Consider the following 18293-nt stretch of genomic DNA (forward strand, 5'->3'; position numbering starts at 1 on the left):
GGTGGGGTCACAGTTCCTTTATCGCACTGCAAAAGTCTTATTGCAAATGAATCATGGGTTATAGGTTAAGGGGGCAGATGTGGATAGATTTTTTTGCCTAATAACATAAATAACTAAACGAAAATTTAAACTTGTATTTTCTCTTATTTTTGACGTTTATTTGACAATTTGAGACCAAAAAAAAGTGAAAACTGAAGAATTTTGGAAAGGCGTAAATTCTTACAGCCACATCTTTCTACATCTGTATCTGTATAAAATGCGTCTTAACAATACGACTCCTCTATTTGCTACAACAAAATAATAGCTAAGTGTTTGCTTATACTGTCTGCTGTCTGTATTTGCTGTTCTGTGAACACAGAGAACTGCAATTTCGCTGCTGTTTGCACCTACAGAAGTCAAGCGTTAAAATAGACTTGATGCCCACTCTGCCGTAAAAGCGAGGCGTTCGGCTGCTTGTTAAATACACACTGTTAACTCCCCGAAGCAGCAGCAGCGCCGTATCGGGAGGCTGGTAGCGCGAACCCATCTATCTGATCTGCGTCTAGCAGAAAGAGGTGGGTTAATGGACCAGAAACAGACGGGGACGTTCCGCCCGTACGTACACATTTACACAGGCGGGCTGTAGAGCTAAGCGTCGGTCTGCCTGATACATCCCCGCGAGGTACGGTTAACACATGAGTGCGCCAGGATGCTGCCTATAGGTCTAAACGCTGAAACTGAGCCGCCCGGGTTGATGCACAGCCAACCCGACGCTGTGAACGAAGACCGGCAGACGAGTCGTTTAGTTTTAAAGTCTGATGACGCAATCAAAAACGGGAGGCCTTACCTTGAACCAAGAGGCGGGTGGTGTGAAGCACCTCTCCCTGGTCGCTGTACGCTCTGCACGTGTACGCCCCTCTGTCGTCTCTGGTGATGCCGAGAATGGTCAGGCTGCCGTCGTGTACCTTCAGGTCAGAAGCAAAGGAGATGCCGTCAAGCTTCTTTTTGAATTTCCAGGTATTTATGTGTACCGTTTGCGCTAAACCAAACAATGTAGCGTACAGTGGAGTTGCTGCAGCTGATGTTAAGCAGAAGAGTCACTGGAGCTCTACATCAATAAAATATCTGAGTTTCTTGGGTGCAAGAATTCCTCTGGATTCCACTAACGGGAGAGCTCCAGCTGTTATAGAACACAGTTCATCGCAATTATGAAGAAAAGCGACTTAAGCATCAGAGGTTTTGGGAGAAACTTGTGGAGATGTCTGAAGGAGGGTTAGGTTTAGAGCTGAGATCAGGTCTAAAGAAAATCCAACTCAAAGTAAACAAGATGCATATTTGAATTAAGCTTTCGTCTTTAGACCATAATTTGAGTAAGAAGTTCAACTTCTCCCGCTTTTAGCTTTCGTTTACCGTCTTCCAACTCCATTATGTTGCTTTTTGTAACCTCAGGGTGAGTCAAGTGCAGATCACCTGGGATGTGTGATTGATAGGAGCGGAGCTGCATTGCGAATTTGTTGTGCAGTCTAATGAGCTTCTGCACCTTCCTTTCCCTCAACAGGGTAAGTTTCCTTCTCCTCTACTTAGACTACATTCAGTCAGTTAACACAACTTTATGTCTCATTTTTGCTTGGCTTTCTCTCTGTTGTATGCTCCGTACGCTTATTGAACGCGCCACAAAAGCTTTTTTTTTTAGCATGAATCTGGAGTGAAAATGACAGGGAACCAGAGGAGCTAATCAGAGGGAAGCGACACCACCAGAAGAAGCGCACAGGTAGCGCAGGATGAGGTGATAGATAACAGCTGTGCAGATATTAGGCTGACAGGCAGAGGGGAAGGTGAAAGAAAAACAGAAGGACGCAAAGAAGTAACTGCAAGGGTACAGAATAAATACTAATCTAAGACAACACAGGCAGGAGCACAAAGAGGCAAGAGTGATAAATAAATGAACAAAAACAAAGACATAAAACAAAATGCAGGAGCCAAGGAAATAAACTACAAAGAAACAAACCCCAAAGTACAAACATCCTCATGTAATGACGACAACAACACAAACCATTCATTTCTTCACACCACTGCAGATTCTAAGGTGTTTAAAAGTTTCAGAAGAACAGAGATGTGAGGTTATTGTAAAGGAAACTTTGGAAACGTGTCCGAGACCCATTCAGGCTGCGAAAGAGCGAGAGAGAGCCAGACTTTCAGCAGATGCCAGGAGAGCCGAGTAGCTTCACCTGTTCCATGAGTTTTCAACCTCCATCTGGAATAAAATATGCTGGATTTGCTTTCTTAGTTATAAGAATCTGTATCCGAAGATAAATAGAGACTCTCGATTTAGTTGTGTTAGCTGCACTAAAGTCAAAAACAGTTTAAAATAACTTCCTTAAAATAGATTTGTTTAAAAAAACTGTTTGACCACTTCTATTAAGCCCATAGTATGACAACTGCTTTTCTTTTTTTTTTTGTGAATCCTTACCTCCTGTTTGCCTTTAACATTAAACCTGTTAAAGTGTGATTGCTACATTTTGTAAGCCTGAAAACATCACATTCTGCTCCCAAGCAATCCCCGCAATGAAGGAGCACATGAAACAAACCAAAGAAGCATAAAAAGAAAAAAGAAAAACAAAGAAAATGCTCATAAATTATGCAAGGGGTTGCAAGAGATTCTGTCCATTCAAGTCACACACAGCTGTAGTGTGTCCATTCACGCGGCACAGAGGGGGGAATCTGCGGCGCCTGCAGAATTATTCCCATTCATCCGTCCCTCAAATGTTTGTCGGGCTACTGTTGGATGAACCAAAGCAGCTTTTAACTTCTGCGAGTCTGTTGGCAAACTGGATCGTCATTTATCTTCAGCGAGATAGCACTTTGTGTGGCGCTGCTGCAAGCTAGCAGCACACGTGTCGTGCCGAGTGCCGGGAGCGCTAACTAGTCACTGCTTTGTTGTGAAGTATCACTCTGAGGCTTAGGGAGCCATGTGCAAGGATCGAATTAGCCGGGAGAGATTGAAATTGTTCTTCTTTCATTAAACCAATAATTTTTTTTTTAACTAAATAGGTGAGATTATAGTTCAACCTGTAGACTGGAATATTACTTTATGCTGTCATGTTCAAGTCATCATTTGACATGAAAGCATCCAGAGATAACATCCGTTTTAGCATGCTAGCATGCTAATCCATAATCTCACTGTATTGTTTTGAAGCAGTTTTTATATTATTATTTTCTAAAGTCTTTACTTACAAAAATTCCTTTTTCACTGTAATAAAAAAAAAAAAATTCAAATTCTTGAAGTACTTTGAACAAAAAAGTGGAACTACTCTTTCCACTGACTTAACTAAAGAAGCACATTCAATCTGCATCATAGTTAATGCTCTTTAATACCAGTTTCTTAGGACAATTTTCAACTTGTTCCTTCTAAAACTAAAGGGGTGTGACTCTGACTCAACCACAAACTAGGGCAAAACATTTTAAAGGTTTGGTATTATGTAAAAATGACTTTATCTTCATTTTATCATGTTGTTCCCTCATCAAAAACATATGTGGAGTGTTGCTTTGTTTTTTTCACGCATGTCTAATAAATCCTTGAATCTCCATTGGCAACCATTCAGGGTGCCTAAACACTTGCTCCTACAAAACGTTACCCATTTCCTCAAAATGATTGCAAGTGGCTTAAAATAATGCATTGTTGTGAAAGAGGAAAGAGTAGGAGCCTCTTAAAGAGACAGGGGCCTAATTTCAAGGCGTCAAATTATGAAGTCAAATTTATTTTTAGTTATGTTTGATGTGTACAACATTTTTATGACAACTACAGGTTGTTATAAAAATGAGTGACTTGATTGTGCTATAAAATGGTTGGAAAATACATAATACCGCTCCTTTAATTCTGAAACGCAAAAACATTACTAGTCTTTTTTATTATTATTATTTGTACTCATTTTTTTATTTAAAATAACCAAAACATGAATACGTTTACTCATGTTTTAGTTCAATTTATGTATCCAAAACACAGAATAGCGTCTTACATAATTGTGACATAGTGTCCTAATATTTCAGGGATCAACTGTTTTATATTTTGTTGGTCTAGAAAAATATTTTTGCTCAATTTCTAGCAATTGAAGTCAAATCCAACAAACCTTGTTGCTTATTCTACACTGTATGTTTCTGTCTACATACAGAGATTAAAAATAACAGCTTTTATTTTTCCACATTTACTGACACAACGTGCAGCCTTAAACCACCGGGAAGCCACTGTTATTTTCCAGGTTTCTTTGTTCTGTTTCAGAGAAGGCCTTATAATCCCATCTTGGCAGCTGTTCACTCCTTCCCAGCCTTCAAATTCAATGTCCTCTTTTTGTCTGTGCCCATAAAAACAGGGAGGATGCAGAGACTCCAACCCAGACTATCACATTCCTCCTTTTCTCCAGGATGTCTCTGTGGATCTGCAGCCAGTCCAATGAACAAACATCCCCTCATGCTCAGTCTTTTTCTCTCTTTTTTTTAAACCAGAAGAGAACTTTCTCTCATTTAAAGACAGATGCACTGGAAAGAGGAAAACATTGTGTAAAAGCTGTGAAATTTGTACAAGATCTCCTCCTTTTTTAGCACTACATTCATTATTATTATTATTTTTTTAATCCTTGGTTAATGTATTATTGATACAGAAAAGAAAGATTAATTATACATCAGAACATTATCTAATCGTTTACTGAGGGAATGCTGTTAAGGGAGGCGGCTGGAGGGAGCAGAGCAGCAAAATGAAAGAGAAGTGAACGAGGTCTTTTAACAGGCTCCCTGTGATCCTGTCACTTCGTGTACAGTGCGTCCTGCGCGGGGAAGCGAGGAGCGTGTGCTGCCTGCAGCCGACTGGAATGTCGGTGACATGCAGGAATGTGAATAGACGCTGCAAAGAGAGGCGGCAAACTGCTTCAAAAGTTGCAAAAATAGTGACAATCTGTTCTGTTCAAAGGCCGTTTTCCTTTTCTCCCCTTTTTTTCTGAAGTGCCTCAGTGCCTTCACTTATATTGATCAGACCGATACAGTGATGCGAAAAAGTCTTCAGTCGTCCGTTATTTCTTTATGATGCGAGACTGGCGTTATGGTAACGTCTTGCAGCGGTTCTGATGAACGGATTTGCGACCTGCAGACGTTCTGCTTTGGATGTCAGCGGCTTCTTTTCCTATCGCTCTATCAAACGATTTTTTTTATTTTCAAAGGTCAATCAAATAGTCGACAGTCTGTTAAACTCCAGATTTGATCACATTTTAGAGCCATGAAACTGTAAACGTCTTAAAATTAAGAAACATTAACAAATCAAAATCTCTCTTTAAGCTATTCTCCAAACCAGATATTAAGACGCACTTTTCAGTTGAAACAATCAAAACACTGAGTTCCTTCAAATCAAGGCTAGAAACCCATTTCTTTATTGTTGCTTTGTATTCATAATGGCGAGTAAATTGATCTATATATTTAATGTTCATTTGTTTCATGATGGCATTTCGTTAGCCTAATAGCATAATTAGCTAAGTCCCATTTTACAAAATAGGACTTAGGCAGTTATGGATAACAATTTGACAAAACGTAATGTTTATTGCTGTTTAACAATAGGTTACTGTGTTATGTTTTAAGAATTTTACAGCACTTTGATCCGGTTCATCGCTCTACAAATAAACTTGCTTAGGTTTGACAATGTTGTCGAAATAAAGTTTGAAAGCTGTATTAAAGCAATTAAAGTGTCAGGAATACAACAGACCCCTTTGTGTTTAGAAAAGTGAGACTTTCAGCTGCTTCCATTCACTGACACTTTTTACATGACCACTTCTGTTGCTTGTGAATATTTTCCATGATTTTCTTCTTAGTCACTGAATAAATGATGATCTTCCCATTATGTCTTTTTGGGTATCCATGGTGTTATGCATAAGATCAGTGTTTGGCATGTAATGAAATTAGACTATTGGTTGCTTTGTTTGCATATTTTTCTCCATTCTGGACATAAAAATGAACATAATTATCACAATTATCATTATCATCCACAAGTCTGAATATAACTGAAAATGGAAAGATAAAACCATAGTGATTTAGATTTGATTTTCACCTCTGATGATTTGAGTAGTCTGTAAGTTCACACTTCAGCCTTTTTATTTTTCCCCTATAGATAAATCATGTCATATATATTTTTTAGCACAACATGCTATCATGTTCTGATCTAAAAATGGAGAAGATTTGAAAAAAAAAGAAGATGTTTCAAGACCTTCAGAAATAAAAAAAAATCATGATCAAAACCACTTTGGTTTGAAACCTTAGAATATATAACACGATTAGTGACTTCAGCAGGAAGAAAGTGCAAATGACACATTTTATTTAACATGCGGCATCATGTGGCTGTAACGCATCATCACACTTCTGAGTCATCTGTATTTTAAGCGCCTTTGAATCCCTAACAGCGACGCCACAGAGCTGATATTTATTGATGTTGCGTTGTGAGTCGCTGAGAGACTTTTTTCTTTTTTTTCGCAAATCAAACCCACAGTGAAGCTGTGCCAGAAATATCCTGTCAGACATCAGACAACGGGGACGGTTTTGTTTTGTTTTGTGTTTTTTTTTTTTTTTTTTCCTCCCCTCACAGAAATAAAAATTCAACATCACCAGACAACAGAGGGTTGAGAAATGTGAGGCACGCTGCCAGTTACTCTTCCCAATACAATTTGGGAAGATTCAGCGTGTGTGTGTGTGTGTGTTCATTTTGGGGTTTTTTTTAAGCACAGGAAATCAGGAATAAGACATAAATAATTTCTAGATTCTCCAGTAAAACAGCAGCATGATCTAATATTAGCCAGGATGAGATGTGGACTGTAACATACTTTCGGTATAGATGGGCTCAGTGGATGACGCCATCTGTGCACAAAGCCTTTCTGTACTTATGTGCACAATCATAAATCAGGGTTTTGGCTGTTTGGATCCATGCTTTTTCTTTTTTTCTTGTTTTTTCCTCACCGAGTATTTTGAGTTGGTTGCAAGCTCCTCCCCTTCTCTGAGCCAGCTGATCATTGGTTTTGGGTTTCCCTGGGCAGAGCAGCTGAGCAGAGTGCTTCCCCCTTCCTTCGCCTCCACATACTGCGGCGGCGTCGCTGTGAATGAAGGTGGGGCTGTAGAGACAGAGGGAAAAAAAACATGTACTTAAAGTCTGCATTACATTTGTTTTAATAAACAAACAGGTTAACTATTGTCTAACGCTCTGTAAGACGCAGAGTTTAGTGCTTCACCTCTATGTGAGGAACGATCACAGCGGTTTTGAAGGAACGGTTTTACGTTCCTTCAAAACCGTTGGGAGGTTCAGAGTTTTTCTCAATGAAAACACGATCAAATTTGATCTTTTAGGGGGTTTTCTCATCTCATAGTCAACTTTGTTTGCTTGGGGACCAAAAATGTGTAATTTGTTACATTTTCAGCTGCGCTGTGTCAAACGAACCAAACCCTCCTCGCCTGTGGTGGCGGTGAACCACTGAAGGAAAATAACACAAGAACCTCTGAAGAAGAGACGGATCAACCTCTTTCTTCACAAAAAGTCAACAATGATTAGTAGGATTTCTCTGTTGTCGCTTGTGAAAGACCACAAGCTATTTCTCCTGCTAGTGCCAGACTCTTTTGATTGTGTCTACCCAGAATGCCCTGCGCTTTAGTTCACTTCCTGCTTTTAGAGCGGTTTCCAGTCCAGTTGGCATTCACACGTGTATTCAAACCGCACCAGAGTTCATGTCAACCTAACCGAGAGTGAGGTTTGTATGCGGACCTGAATTATCTTCTTTTTTTTTTTTGGTCCACTTCACAGTTTGATTCACGTCTCCCCAAACGAGCCGGACCTTTTCGGCAAGCGAACTGGAGTTTGGTTAAAGCGGATTGAACAGGGCTGGTGTGAATGCAACCTTAAAGTTTTTTTTGATTCCAGGAGGCATCTTCGTGTGGATAACAACTCGGCATCATTAGTGCTGTGTCACATAATCACAAGCTTGTTGCCAACAAAAAATTGTACTCAAAGAAAATTATTTTTCTAATGTGGTTAAAATAACATTCAGGTGCAGAAAAAGACTCTTTCCGTTTTAGACGTTATCAAAACTCAAGTATGTTAAAAGCCACATCTCGCGTGCCTCAGGCTTTCACCACAACAAGCACATCCTCCCAGCTCCAAATGAAACGTGTTAATACGCCAAAATCAGTTTTACTACAAGAAACAACTTCACACATCTGCACAGCAAATACATTTGTCCTATTTTTTTATGTTTTGTTTTACCCGTGTCTAAAATTAAACCTGACACCCACATTAGATTTACAAAAAAAAGGGGAAAGAAGCATTATCAAAATCCTAACTTTCCTTTAGACTAGTTATTAAAAAAATACTGTCTGTCACTAAATAAAGAGTTACTAATTATGTGTTTTACCCAGATATTTTCTGATTTATAATCACATTCAAGGCATCTGGAAGAGCCCACACAGTTCTAGCTGGTAAGCTGGTTTTCTAGTATTGAGTTAGTAAAACTGTTTTATAGGTCGATCGCAGTATTTGATGACCTGGGTTTTCCCCAACAATTCAGCTCCTGTGCTGTTAAAAATTGTTTTGTTCCTATCAAACTCTTATTGATTCTTCTTTGTATTTAATTACATTTTAAATGTTTCAGATCATCAATCAAGATGTCATCGTCAGGCAAAGATAACCAGAGTACCCTAATGACTCAAAACTCAGAGCAAACCATTCCTGTGATGTTTTCAAATTTTCTAACGAGATAAAATTTAAACTTAAAAATGTTATTTAAGTCCTAATTGTCTGCGCTTCTTACAGTATTTCACACTCTGGACGCTGTTTATAATGGAGGCATGAAATTCTTTTTCAAAGACTCCCAAGTCATTGCCTGCTATATTTTTACGACTAAAGCTATTGTGGGAAAGTGATGTCATCTCGTTTAGACCTGTTTGATTGGGAGAAATTCACATGGTTACGGTCTCATGTCCCAGGATGTTGTTTTGTTGTCTTTACTAAACGTCCATGCAGTTTTTAGAAAGAGGGAATTTGCGGCATGCTGTGTTTAATGCCTGGAACTGTTTGCAAAGAGACTTGGAGATTAAAGACATGCTCTCTTTGAACATTTTTAAAGAACATCTACGCAACTTAAGAGGCAGAAACATCTGTCTGGAAATATTTTTCCCACTCGGACGTAAAAGAAAATGTTGAATATGTGATTTTCAGGAACCATTGGCCTTTACTGAACAGGAAATGGACCGGGAATGGGGACTCAAACCAAGGACTGTAGCCTAGCAACACATCTGAACCATCCAGTGCCTCTTGCTTTATTGTTGTGTGTCAGAAAACTCTTCTAAAAGATATTTTAATTCCTTTTAGGCTAAATAAAATTTAACAAACACTTACACAACTTCACAATTAAGTAGGCATGATTAGGACTTGACAAAAGAATTCAGAACATCTAAATCGCTCAAAGCTTCACTTTCCTGAGTAAAGGTCACTGCTCATAATTCAATAATGAGAGAGAAACAAAGCAAAACTAGCATTAAAGCAGCAATATGGAACTTACAGTATTTAAAAAATACTTTTTTTTACATATTTGCTAAAACTCTCACTGCCACCATGACGGTAAAAAATGAAACGGATAATCTGTGAAAAAGCAGAAGAGCTAAATTTTTTCACAGATCATCTATCTTTTAATGTACTGACGTGACATGGTGACAGTTTAAACAAATGCGTAAAAAAAAAAAACACACACACACTGTTTAATAAAAAAAATGTACATATTGCAGTTTTAAGGGAAAAACTGTTCCAATCAAACTAATCCTGTTTGAAAAAGTGTTTACTCCTTAAACCTAATAACAGCTGCCGTCAGGATTTGAATGCAAACTTTGTATTTTTGGTTGTGAATATAATTAGACTCGTGTCAAACTCAAAAGCTATTGGCTTATAAAGCTGCAGTAGGTGACTTTAATGAAAATAAGATTTTTTTTTTTACGCATTTGCTAAAATTATCACCATGTCGTGACAGTAAATGCGGAGATTTAAAAAAAAAACACAATAGTAGCTCTGTAAAGTCATGGAGGAGCTTCACTTTTTCACAGATTATCTGCCAAACTGTCACAATATGGTGCCGTTTTAACAAATGCTGGGGGGGAAAAAAACATATTTTTGTAAAAGTTACATACTGCAGCTTTAAGGTAGAGCTATACAACCTTTTTGCTAAAGATCCACTCAGGTGTTTTAACTTTTTCAAAATGATCAGAATGAAACCTAAACATTTCCCTGCAGCTCTTTTGTAACGCGTTTGTGTGTTTTTGAGTTGTTAACAGAGGGACAGCAGAGGTATGCAAAAGCAATTAGACCCTACAGTTGCTGCTCATAATGGTCGGTGATGTGACAGCCACCAGCTGCACGCCGGACATGGATCTGAGTGGATAACAATCCCACTTACATCCTTCCTATTTAGCAAAAAAAAAGAAAAAAAGACAACGCTTTGCACCATCGCTGTGCTTCCACCTGATGTTTCTGAGCTCCTTAAACAGCCGCCGCCGCCGCCGCCGCCGCCGCTGTACTGCTAATCATTTCCTCGAGGCCACCAAACTGCAGCTCTTTCCTTTCTACATAACATTTTGATTATAAATAGTCACACCGAGTTCGGTTAAATAAAAAAATAAGAGCGCTTTGGTGAAAAATGGGTCAGCGCTTGCCGCTGGGAGTGCTGCCATGCTTCAGACTGCACACAAGCACCTGGCATGGAATAAACAAATTACCCAATTAGCACTTTAGACATCTGTCTGTCCGTACTGGCCTTTTGCTCTCTAACACCTATTACATTACATGATACAGTTGATTAAAGGAGATTCCTATAGAAAGTACCAGTGAAGTATCCTTCACCCTTTGAAGATGATTGGTAGATAGCTGACAGAAACTGGTTTTAGGTTGTATAAATGTAGTTTTCGATTGATTCTCAAAGTGACTCTACGCTGCTGATAATTACGTCGTTTGATCGCCCCTCTATGTGCCGTGTGCAACACTTAGCTTCGTTTCCACTTTCCTCCAGGGAACAAGCATCAGCTGACAGGAAGTAGGTGACAAACGCGTTGCTGTGACAGCAGCAGATACATCGGCCCACCTGGGAATTGTTTCACATCGTCAGCTGCAGCTCCACACACAGGAAGCGTCACCACGGACAGGGGGAAACATGGGAATTACACAAAATAAGAAGAAGAAGAAAAAAAAAGCAGCATCCTGCGCAGTAAACCCCTGCCCTACTTACAGCTGCTCTGCATCAATTATCTACATTAAAAAAATGCTTGAAGAAGTTATGCTCCTTCTGTTCGTCTCTGTAGACCAACATGGCACAACTTGTTCAAAAGCTTTAAAGCCATTTCACATCTCTTCAAGCATACTCTTTTTTTTTGCCTTTCTTTTTTGTGCCCCTAAGAGAACGCAGCTACAGAAAGAACAATTTTTTTTATTGGTTTAACAACGTGACGTTGAAATGCTTCAATATGAGAAGTAAAAAGCATTCAAGGACAAGTTCCTGTCTCAACTAAAACTGATGCAGTTAACAGAATTCAGAATATAATTGATTTTTAAAAATCTTTTACACAAATTCTTGACATGCTGGACAGTAGGCTGTACCCAAACTGGCAGCTGTATTCAATTTTAAGATGAAAAAAAAAAAAACACTGCAATTTGTTTTTGTACATATGATGTGCAACTCAAAGTTCTCTGCCCTTTTCCTCACAAGCTGTCTGAATTAGAATCAGTCTAAACATTTGCTGTGTTTGAAAATTGGGTTCAAACCTAGATAAAGTAACCAAAGTACTTTAGCTAGACTAAGTAGATAGCTATTTTACTAAATAGTCTAGCTAAAGATGCTACTTTATGTAGACAAGCTAAACTTGCAGCAGTTAGTTTATCTGGACTAGCTGGCTTAAACAGCTAGCTAGCTTAAGATAACTGGCTAGTCTAGCTTAAAGTCAAGCTAGACAGCAAGCTTAAACAGCTATGTAGTCTAGTTAAAGATGCTACTTTAGTTAAACAAGCTAAACTTGTAGTAGCTACTTTAGCAAAGCTGGCTAAAGTAGCTACACTAGCTAGAGTAACTACTGCAAAACAGGACACTTTCTTATTTGATTACAAGCTAAACTTGTAGTTTTTACTTTCGCTTCTCTCTGGCTAAAGTAGTTAGACAAGCTCAAGTAGCTATTACAAAACGGGATAATTTTTTTTTATTACTCGATTAACGGGCCAGAATAATCTTACTCGATTACTAAACAATGATCTTCAACACCCCTAGATGAGTGTATGTAAGCTTCTGGTCAGAACTGTACTCATTTTATTGGAGATTTACGTTTTTAATTCCATGCATTAGTAAAAGTAAATCAATGTGAGAAACAGGAAGAAAAATGAAAGAAACGACAGAGCCTTAAAGGTCAGCAACAAACAAGGTTCAGTCTGAGACCCGAATGTCAGATTATTACTCACTAAGTGGCACGGTTGCGGGATTTCATTAATGATGTTTTCGGGCAACTTCACGAAGTAACAAGAAGGAGGAAGACGCAGTGGATGAAAGAAAGAACAATGAGACAAAGAAGTGCCGGAGGACAGAGACGGAGCGAGAGAGACTGGCCTCAGTGTCTCTTCCGGGCACAAGGCCTTGCCATCTGACACCTGCCACTGAGCGGGCATGGAGTCCCTGTCCGCTTGGCAGGAAGTCGGTGCCCACGAACAGGAACACAAAGGAGGAGTTCATGCAAATACCAACAGCCAGAGGAAACGAGTGTCCTTTAATGTCTGCTGGGCCCGGGCAAAGACGCCACCTGCTTCACCTCAAAGACTCCCATTTAGAGGACTACAACGACTCACCTCCCCCGTTAGATGTTTCAAATACTGAACCAGCTTTCATATTGTGACAAACAAGTTCATATCAGTCCTGCTGCTGCACCTCAAAGAGTTGGGAGCTTGTTGCGAATATTAACGAGGCGGTTAACAGAGACACAGTTTGCTCAAACAACCAAATATCGACACAAACGCGCCCACAGATGCTCCCGAACCTCCCAAAACGGCACAAAAGGAGCGCGGAGGACCCTGAGCGGCGCAACGTGACCCATTCAGCCAATTCAACCGGCAAACACAGATTTCCTATTAAAGCGGAGGGTAACGCGCAGGAACAAAAAACAACAGCATTATATTATTACAGCCATTTAAACAGATCAGCATTTTTATCCTAAAGTGGCTATGCAAGCAGTCGACGCTTCTCTACACATTACTTTACACACCACGCCTTGTGATCCTTACTCAGATGTGACAAGCGGTGGGAAAAAAAAGAAAAAGAATGAAAAAAAACATGCAAGAAATCGAAGGGAATATGCATGAATTTCACGCAGCACTCGTTAAGTTCACAGACCAAAAATATACGTGATTAACGGCACCTTGCCCCCCTCAAGTCACTCTGACGACGCAGAAGAGTGCAGGTTTCTGGAGTCTGTGAAGTTTCAGGAGAAATCAACACTTAGAGTCTTAACATTTCTCTGTTTTATCATCTCCAAGAACAAAAAAAAAACAAAACTGCTGCTATACAACAAAATTAGAGCAGGAGGTGATCTCATTTGTGCCTACGTGCAGCAGCCTCACCTCGTACTGTCCTGTAAAACTCTTTATATGCTTCGAACCTCAAGTTAGAAGTATTTCTTGGAGGATAATTTTATGCAATAAACCAACACAAAGTACTCCAAGGCTGTCAAGGAAAATGACTTTAAATTTTTTGCTGGAATTGGGGAGAAACTGAAGCGATATCCCAATATCACAGGATTGAAGTATGAAAAATCTCACATGTGGAGGAAAAGCTAACTCTGCGCTGTCTCCATGGTGACTCTTGGTGATGGCAGCATCATGCTGAGATGACGCTTTTTCCAGACATGAAGCCATCCAAGAAGCTCGAGAAACACGACTTGAAATTTGCCGCTCACAGACAAGTCCGACAGCAACGAACTAAGTTATATTTTTGGCACAAGCAAAAAATACCTGGAATCAAATCAGGGAAAAGAAATTAACGGATTAAAACAAACTCCAGACCTGAATGAAAACTTTTAAAAAAATGTATTGGCAAAATTTTTTAAATTTAAGTTCATAACCATCTCCATCTGATCGGACTCAGCTAGCTGGAGCTATTTTGCACAGAATGCAGAAAAGAAAGTTCAGTCTACTTGTGCAAAGCTGGCAAAGATACAACTATAAGACTAGCAGAGCAGGTGTCAGATGAATGGAGTTTCTGCAAAGTATTACCAAAGGGGGTTAGATCCAAAAAAATGCACAACATTAAGATGTTGCTATTAATGAAGTTACATTCTACATCTTTTTGGATCTGCGTATCTAGGATAGAGTAAAAATAAGATTTATTGCCACTGTGGGAAACTTTCAGGTGTAGCAGCTGCAATGCATGAAGATTAACACAAAAATACAAATATAAAATAAGAATTATGAATAAAATGCTGTGCAGTAAGGGTCAATTTACTACATAAAATACTGTGCAGCTATTAAAAACATTAAAGATAGCATACTCCAATCTAAAAAAAAAAAGAAGAAAAACGTGCAATTGAGCCAGATATTTATGAAAAAATCTACAAAATTTGCGTGTGTATTTAAGAAAAAGAATTTAGAGAAATAGTCTAAAACTGTATGTAGCAGGCGGCTTTGCGGAGCGTAATAAGACACAAGCGCATCCCTGTCTGTGATGCTCCGCAACAACGTGAAGGAGACACGCTTCACGCTGGATCCTCGGAGCCACTTGGGCATTCCAGGGAAATGCAAAGGTGCAGATTTTTTTTTTTCCGCCTGCTCATCAGTTTGACGGCTCTCAGACCATCACAGACAAGCGGTGCTGGAACCGCCTGAAACTGGCCACAATCAATCCTCCCTCTGAGCAGCCTCTCGCTCCTTTATTACCCCTGGCGTTTTTGTTTTTTTTTGTTTGTTTTTTTTTTGCTTTGTTTTGTTTTTTGAAGACGGAAAAGAAAGCTCTGTGAAGCATCATGAAAAAAAATGCAAAACGGTTAATATCCATATATTGGAGCAGGAAGTCAGGTATATGGAGAGGATGTGAGTGAAAGGCTCCAACCTATAGGGCCGGCCATGTTAATTGGCTCCCCTGTAAAGATGAGTAGCAAGCACTAACGTTGATAAATATTTTATTGCAGTAAAATACTCACAGTGGATTTTATAGAGAAAAAAAAATCAACCTTTCATTGGAGTTTATTCATTAAGTAGGGGGAAAAAAGCATCTTTGAGGGTCCTAAAAACACCATATAAGTTTGATATATCATCATCACCACCAGTCAGACTTATTGGTACCACTGCTTCCTTTCCACAACCTCATTTTAGTCAATATCACTTAGTTTTCTTCTACATGATTTTACGAGGCTACAGAGAGATGTAAAGATTGGTCTCTTCAGATCAGTGTTTCTCAAACTTTTTCAGGCCGAGGACCACATAACCCATTTCACAGCTCATTTGAAATCGCCCCACAATAACTCAACATCTCAATATATACAATCTGAACTGAAAGTATACGTCTCTTAACTCACTTATTGTCATGAATGATTCTACTTGGGGTATTTTGGGTTATTTCTAAGCTTTTCAATGATTTCAAACACATGAATAAGTTGCTCTTTACTATAAGTATTGTTTGCATTAATATTGAGGGCTAGCTGTAATTTAAAAGAACAATTAAAGAAAAAAGACTTGAGTTGCTTTGGCAGAAACAAAAATCCTCTTCTGCACCATTAGATGTAAAAAAAAAAATATATATATATATATATACCTGTTTATTTATCTATCTATCTACTGTATTTAATTTAATTTAATTTAAGTAAAATAATAGCTGTTGATGTGTGAGCAGATCATCATAAGTCACACACACACACAGGGTTTTCTAATTAAAAGTTTAACAAACTCTCAAATTCCAGTTAAACCAGATTTATTGAACAAATCTCTTAAATATTTGTATTCAATACACAAATGTGTTTTTTTTAATTATTTCTATTGTTAAAGTAAGCAAAGTTGTACCATCTCTCCAACTACAAATTGACTTACCAAAGGATGAAGTGAGTTGTCATCATCTGGTATGAAGATGTGATGTAGAAGAAAACAAAAAAAGCTCAATGCTGTGTCCTTGAAACGATAAATATTTTTTTCTCTGTGAAGCTCAATGGGCTTATTCAACAAAAGCACATCCTAGTTTTCTCCCTCCTTCACACGAGCACGGCCATTCACGCAGGCCGATGACTCACCGTTGACCGTGAGGTGCACCCAGCTGCCGTTGTGGAAGGTGTCGTACTGTTGCTCCAGCATCAGGACCCTGCACTCGTACCAGCCCTGGTCCTCGGAGCGCACCGGGTCGATCTGCAAGGAGGCCTTCCCATGCAGAGATGCTCTGCCTGCAGACAGAGTTGGGGGAGGGGAGAGAAAAGGAACGCTGAGTTAACCTCAGCAACGTCATAAACTTTTCTTTTGTTTTTTAAGGCATGTATTTTTCCACAGCATATGCCGCCATGAACTTTGCTGCTTTGCAAAAAGAAACATAATTATCTAAAACGTGTCCGAAATTGCTGAATGTTTATTTCCTTAACGTGACTGTTTGGATGTTGTGGTTTTAGGCATGACGTAATCCCGTTTACTGTGGGACGTTCCGTATCGTCCTCAGCCAGGGCAATGTTTAAAGGTTGCAAACATCAAACAATTTACTGTCATTTTTTAGAATCGATTCATAGTCTGCTTTATGGAAATTTAGTTCTTTGAAGCCTTTCTGCAAGAAGGAGTTTGCGCCGTTATTTTTGCTTTGATCTGGGGTCATAATTTGGGATGCAGCGATTCACTTTTGTCACTTCCGATATCTGCAGATATCTGAGGTTTGGTATTGGCCGATACCGATGCGATACAAAAGAACAGTTACGAATCGATTTAAAATGTTTCTTTCTTTTGTTTTTTAAACACAGACATAAATGTACAGAGTTATGCATCTATTTGATAACTCTGCACCAGTTCAGCATACTTAAATACACCAATAGCTTCACAAGCTTGGACAAACATGATACAACAAACACAACATTTATTTGTTCAGTCTTGTTCAGCAATTATGAGCATAACAGCCAATGTGAAATAAATAAAGAAACAATAGATTGACCTTGGTCAAACATAAAAATTAAACTACAACAAACCTTTCAAATGGTCCTTAAAGTGCAATTAGGAATTCTAAATATTGTCTAAAATAAATAATAAAGCATGACATCGCTCAAAGCACAAAGCATAGAATTAGACAGAATAGATTGGCCCTCATCTGGATCGGGAACATTGTCACCGATAACCCGATCTAGAAATGTTTTCGATATTGGGACCGATTCAGATATTCATATTGGATCGGTGGTTGTAAGCTACCATGTTTTAGGATCTAGGGATCAGAAGCAAACGTAAATATAGCATTTACTGAAATTTAAAAAAGTTTAGGAAAATTGTTTTTCACATATGAGAGTCAAACTAATATGTTTAATGTTAAATCTTTAAAAAAAAAACAGATTTTCAGTTTGGAAGCTTTTGCAGCTTAAAGTCGCTGTACCATTTTAGTAAGACGTCAGGGTCCTGCTGGCAGGTTTATGTCAATAAATCATAAACTATGTTCAAACCAAGTGAGCCATCCCATCCGGGTGTCAAAAATTCAGAAACGTAACATAACTACTGCTATAACTATTTAAAGATAACTTAACAGCCATGTGGCTCCAGAATCAGGATTTAAACATGAAGCTGTCTGGAAGACGCACCTTCGTCTGAATTAGCATAAATCATTTGATGTCATAATGCAAGGGGGGGGGGGAAATGTCAGTCTTGGACTTCACAGAAGTCATATTTCTCACACAACTTTCCCATCCTCGACTCTTCCTACTTCAAGGCTGGGGATAAATTGGAATTCTAAAAAAAGGAGGAAATCACAAGGGATGAGAGATTTAAAGGAATGCAGGCGTATAGCAGAAACCTTCAGCTGCTGAGCGAGCCGCCAGCACCTCCGGCAGCCTCTGACAGCCCGGCAGACTTCTGCTCTGTCTGACAAGTGTTCAGAAAAATGGGGGCGTTTTTTTTCCCCAAAAAAACTTTGATGTGTAGATGTACTGTAAGTACAGCTTCCTGTCACTTCAAAGCGAGTGTCAGGCAAACAGATCGACATTGAGGGAGGGCTGAAATTGCTCTCCCAGCAACGACGCGGCATTAGTCAGGTACTAAAGCCGAGCACAGCTTTCCTACTATATATATA

The 18293-nt window shown here is 39.0% G+C and overlaps 1 protein-coding gene across 8 annotated transcripts in view; it reads right to left on the minus strand.

Moving 5' to 3' along the window:
* Positions 1 to 18293, minus strand: part of igsf9ba (immunoglobulin superfamily, member 9Ba) — an 80671-nt gene that overhangs the window by 35167 nt on the left and 27211 nt on the right. For all 8 annotated transcript variants that reach the window (XM_016672604.1, XM_016672603.1, XM_007554390.2 and 5 more), the window contains exons 3-5: positions 16282 to 16428; positions 6964 to 7115; positions 827 to 944 (exon numbers count right to left, since the gene is read on the minus strand). In XM_016672604.1, the coding sequence (XP_016528090.1) occupies positions 827 to 944; positions 6964 to 7115; positions 16282 to 16428 (417 nt within the window). The remainder of the gene's footprint in view (positions 1 to 826; positions 945 to 6963; positions 7116 to 16281; positions 16429 to 18293) is intronic.

The sequence above is a fragment of the Poecilia formosa genome, unplaced genomic scaffold (genome assembly GCF_000485575.1).
Source record: "Poecilia formosa unplaced genomic scaffold, Poecilia_formosa-5.1.2 Scaffold63, whole genome shotgun sequence".
Taxonomy (NCBI): Eukaryota; Metazoa; Chordata; class Actinopteri; order Cyprinodontiformes; family Poeciliidae; genus Poecilia; species Poecilia formosa.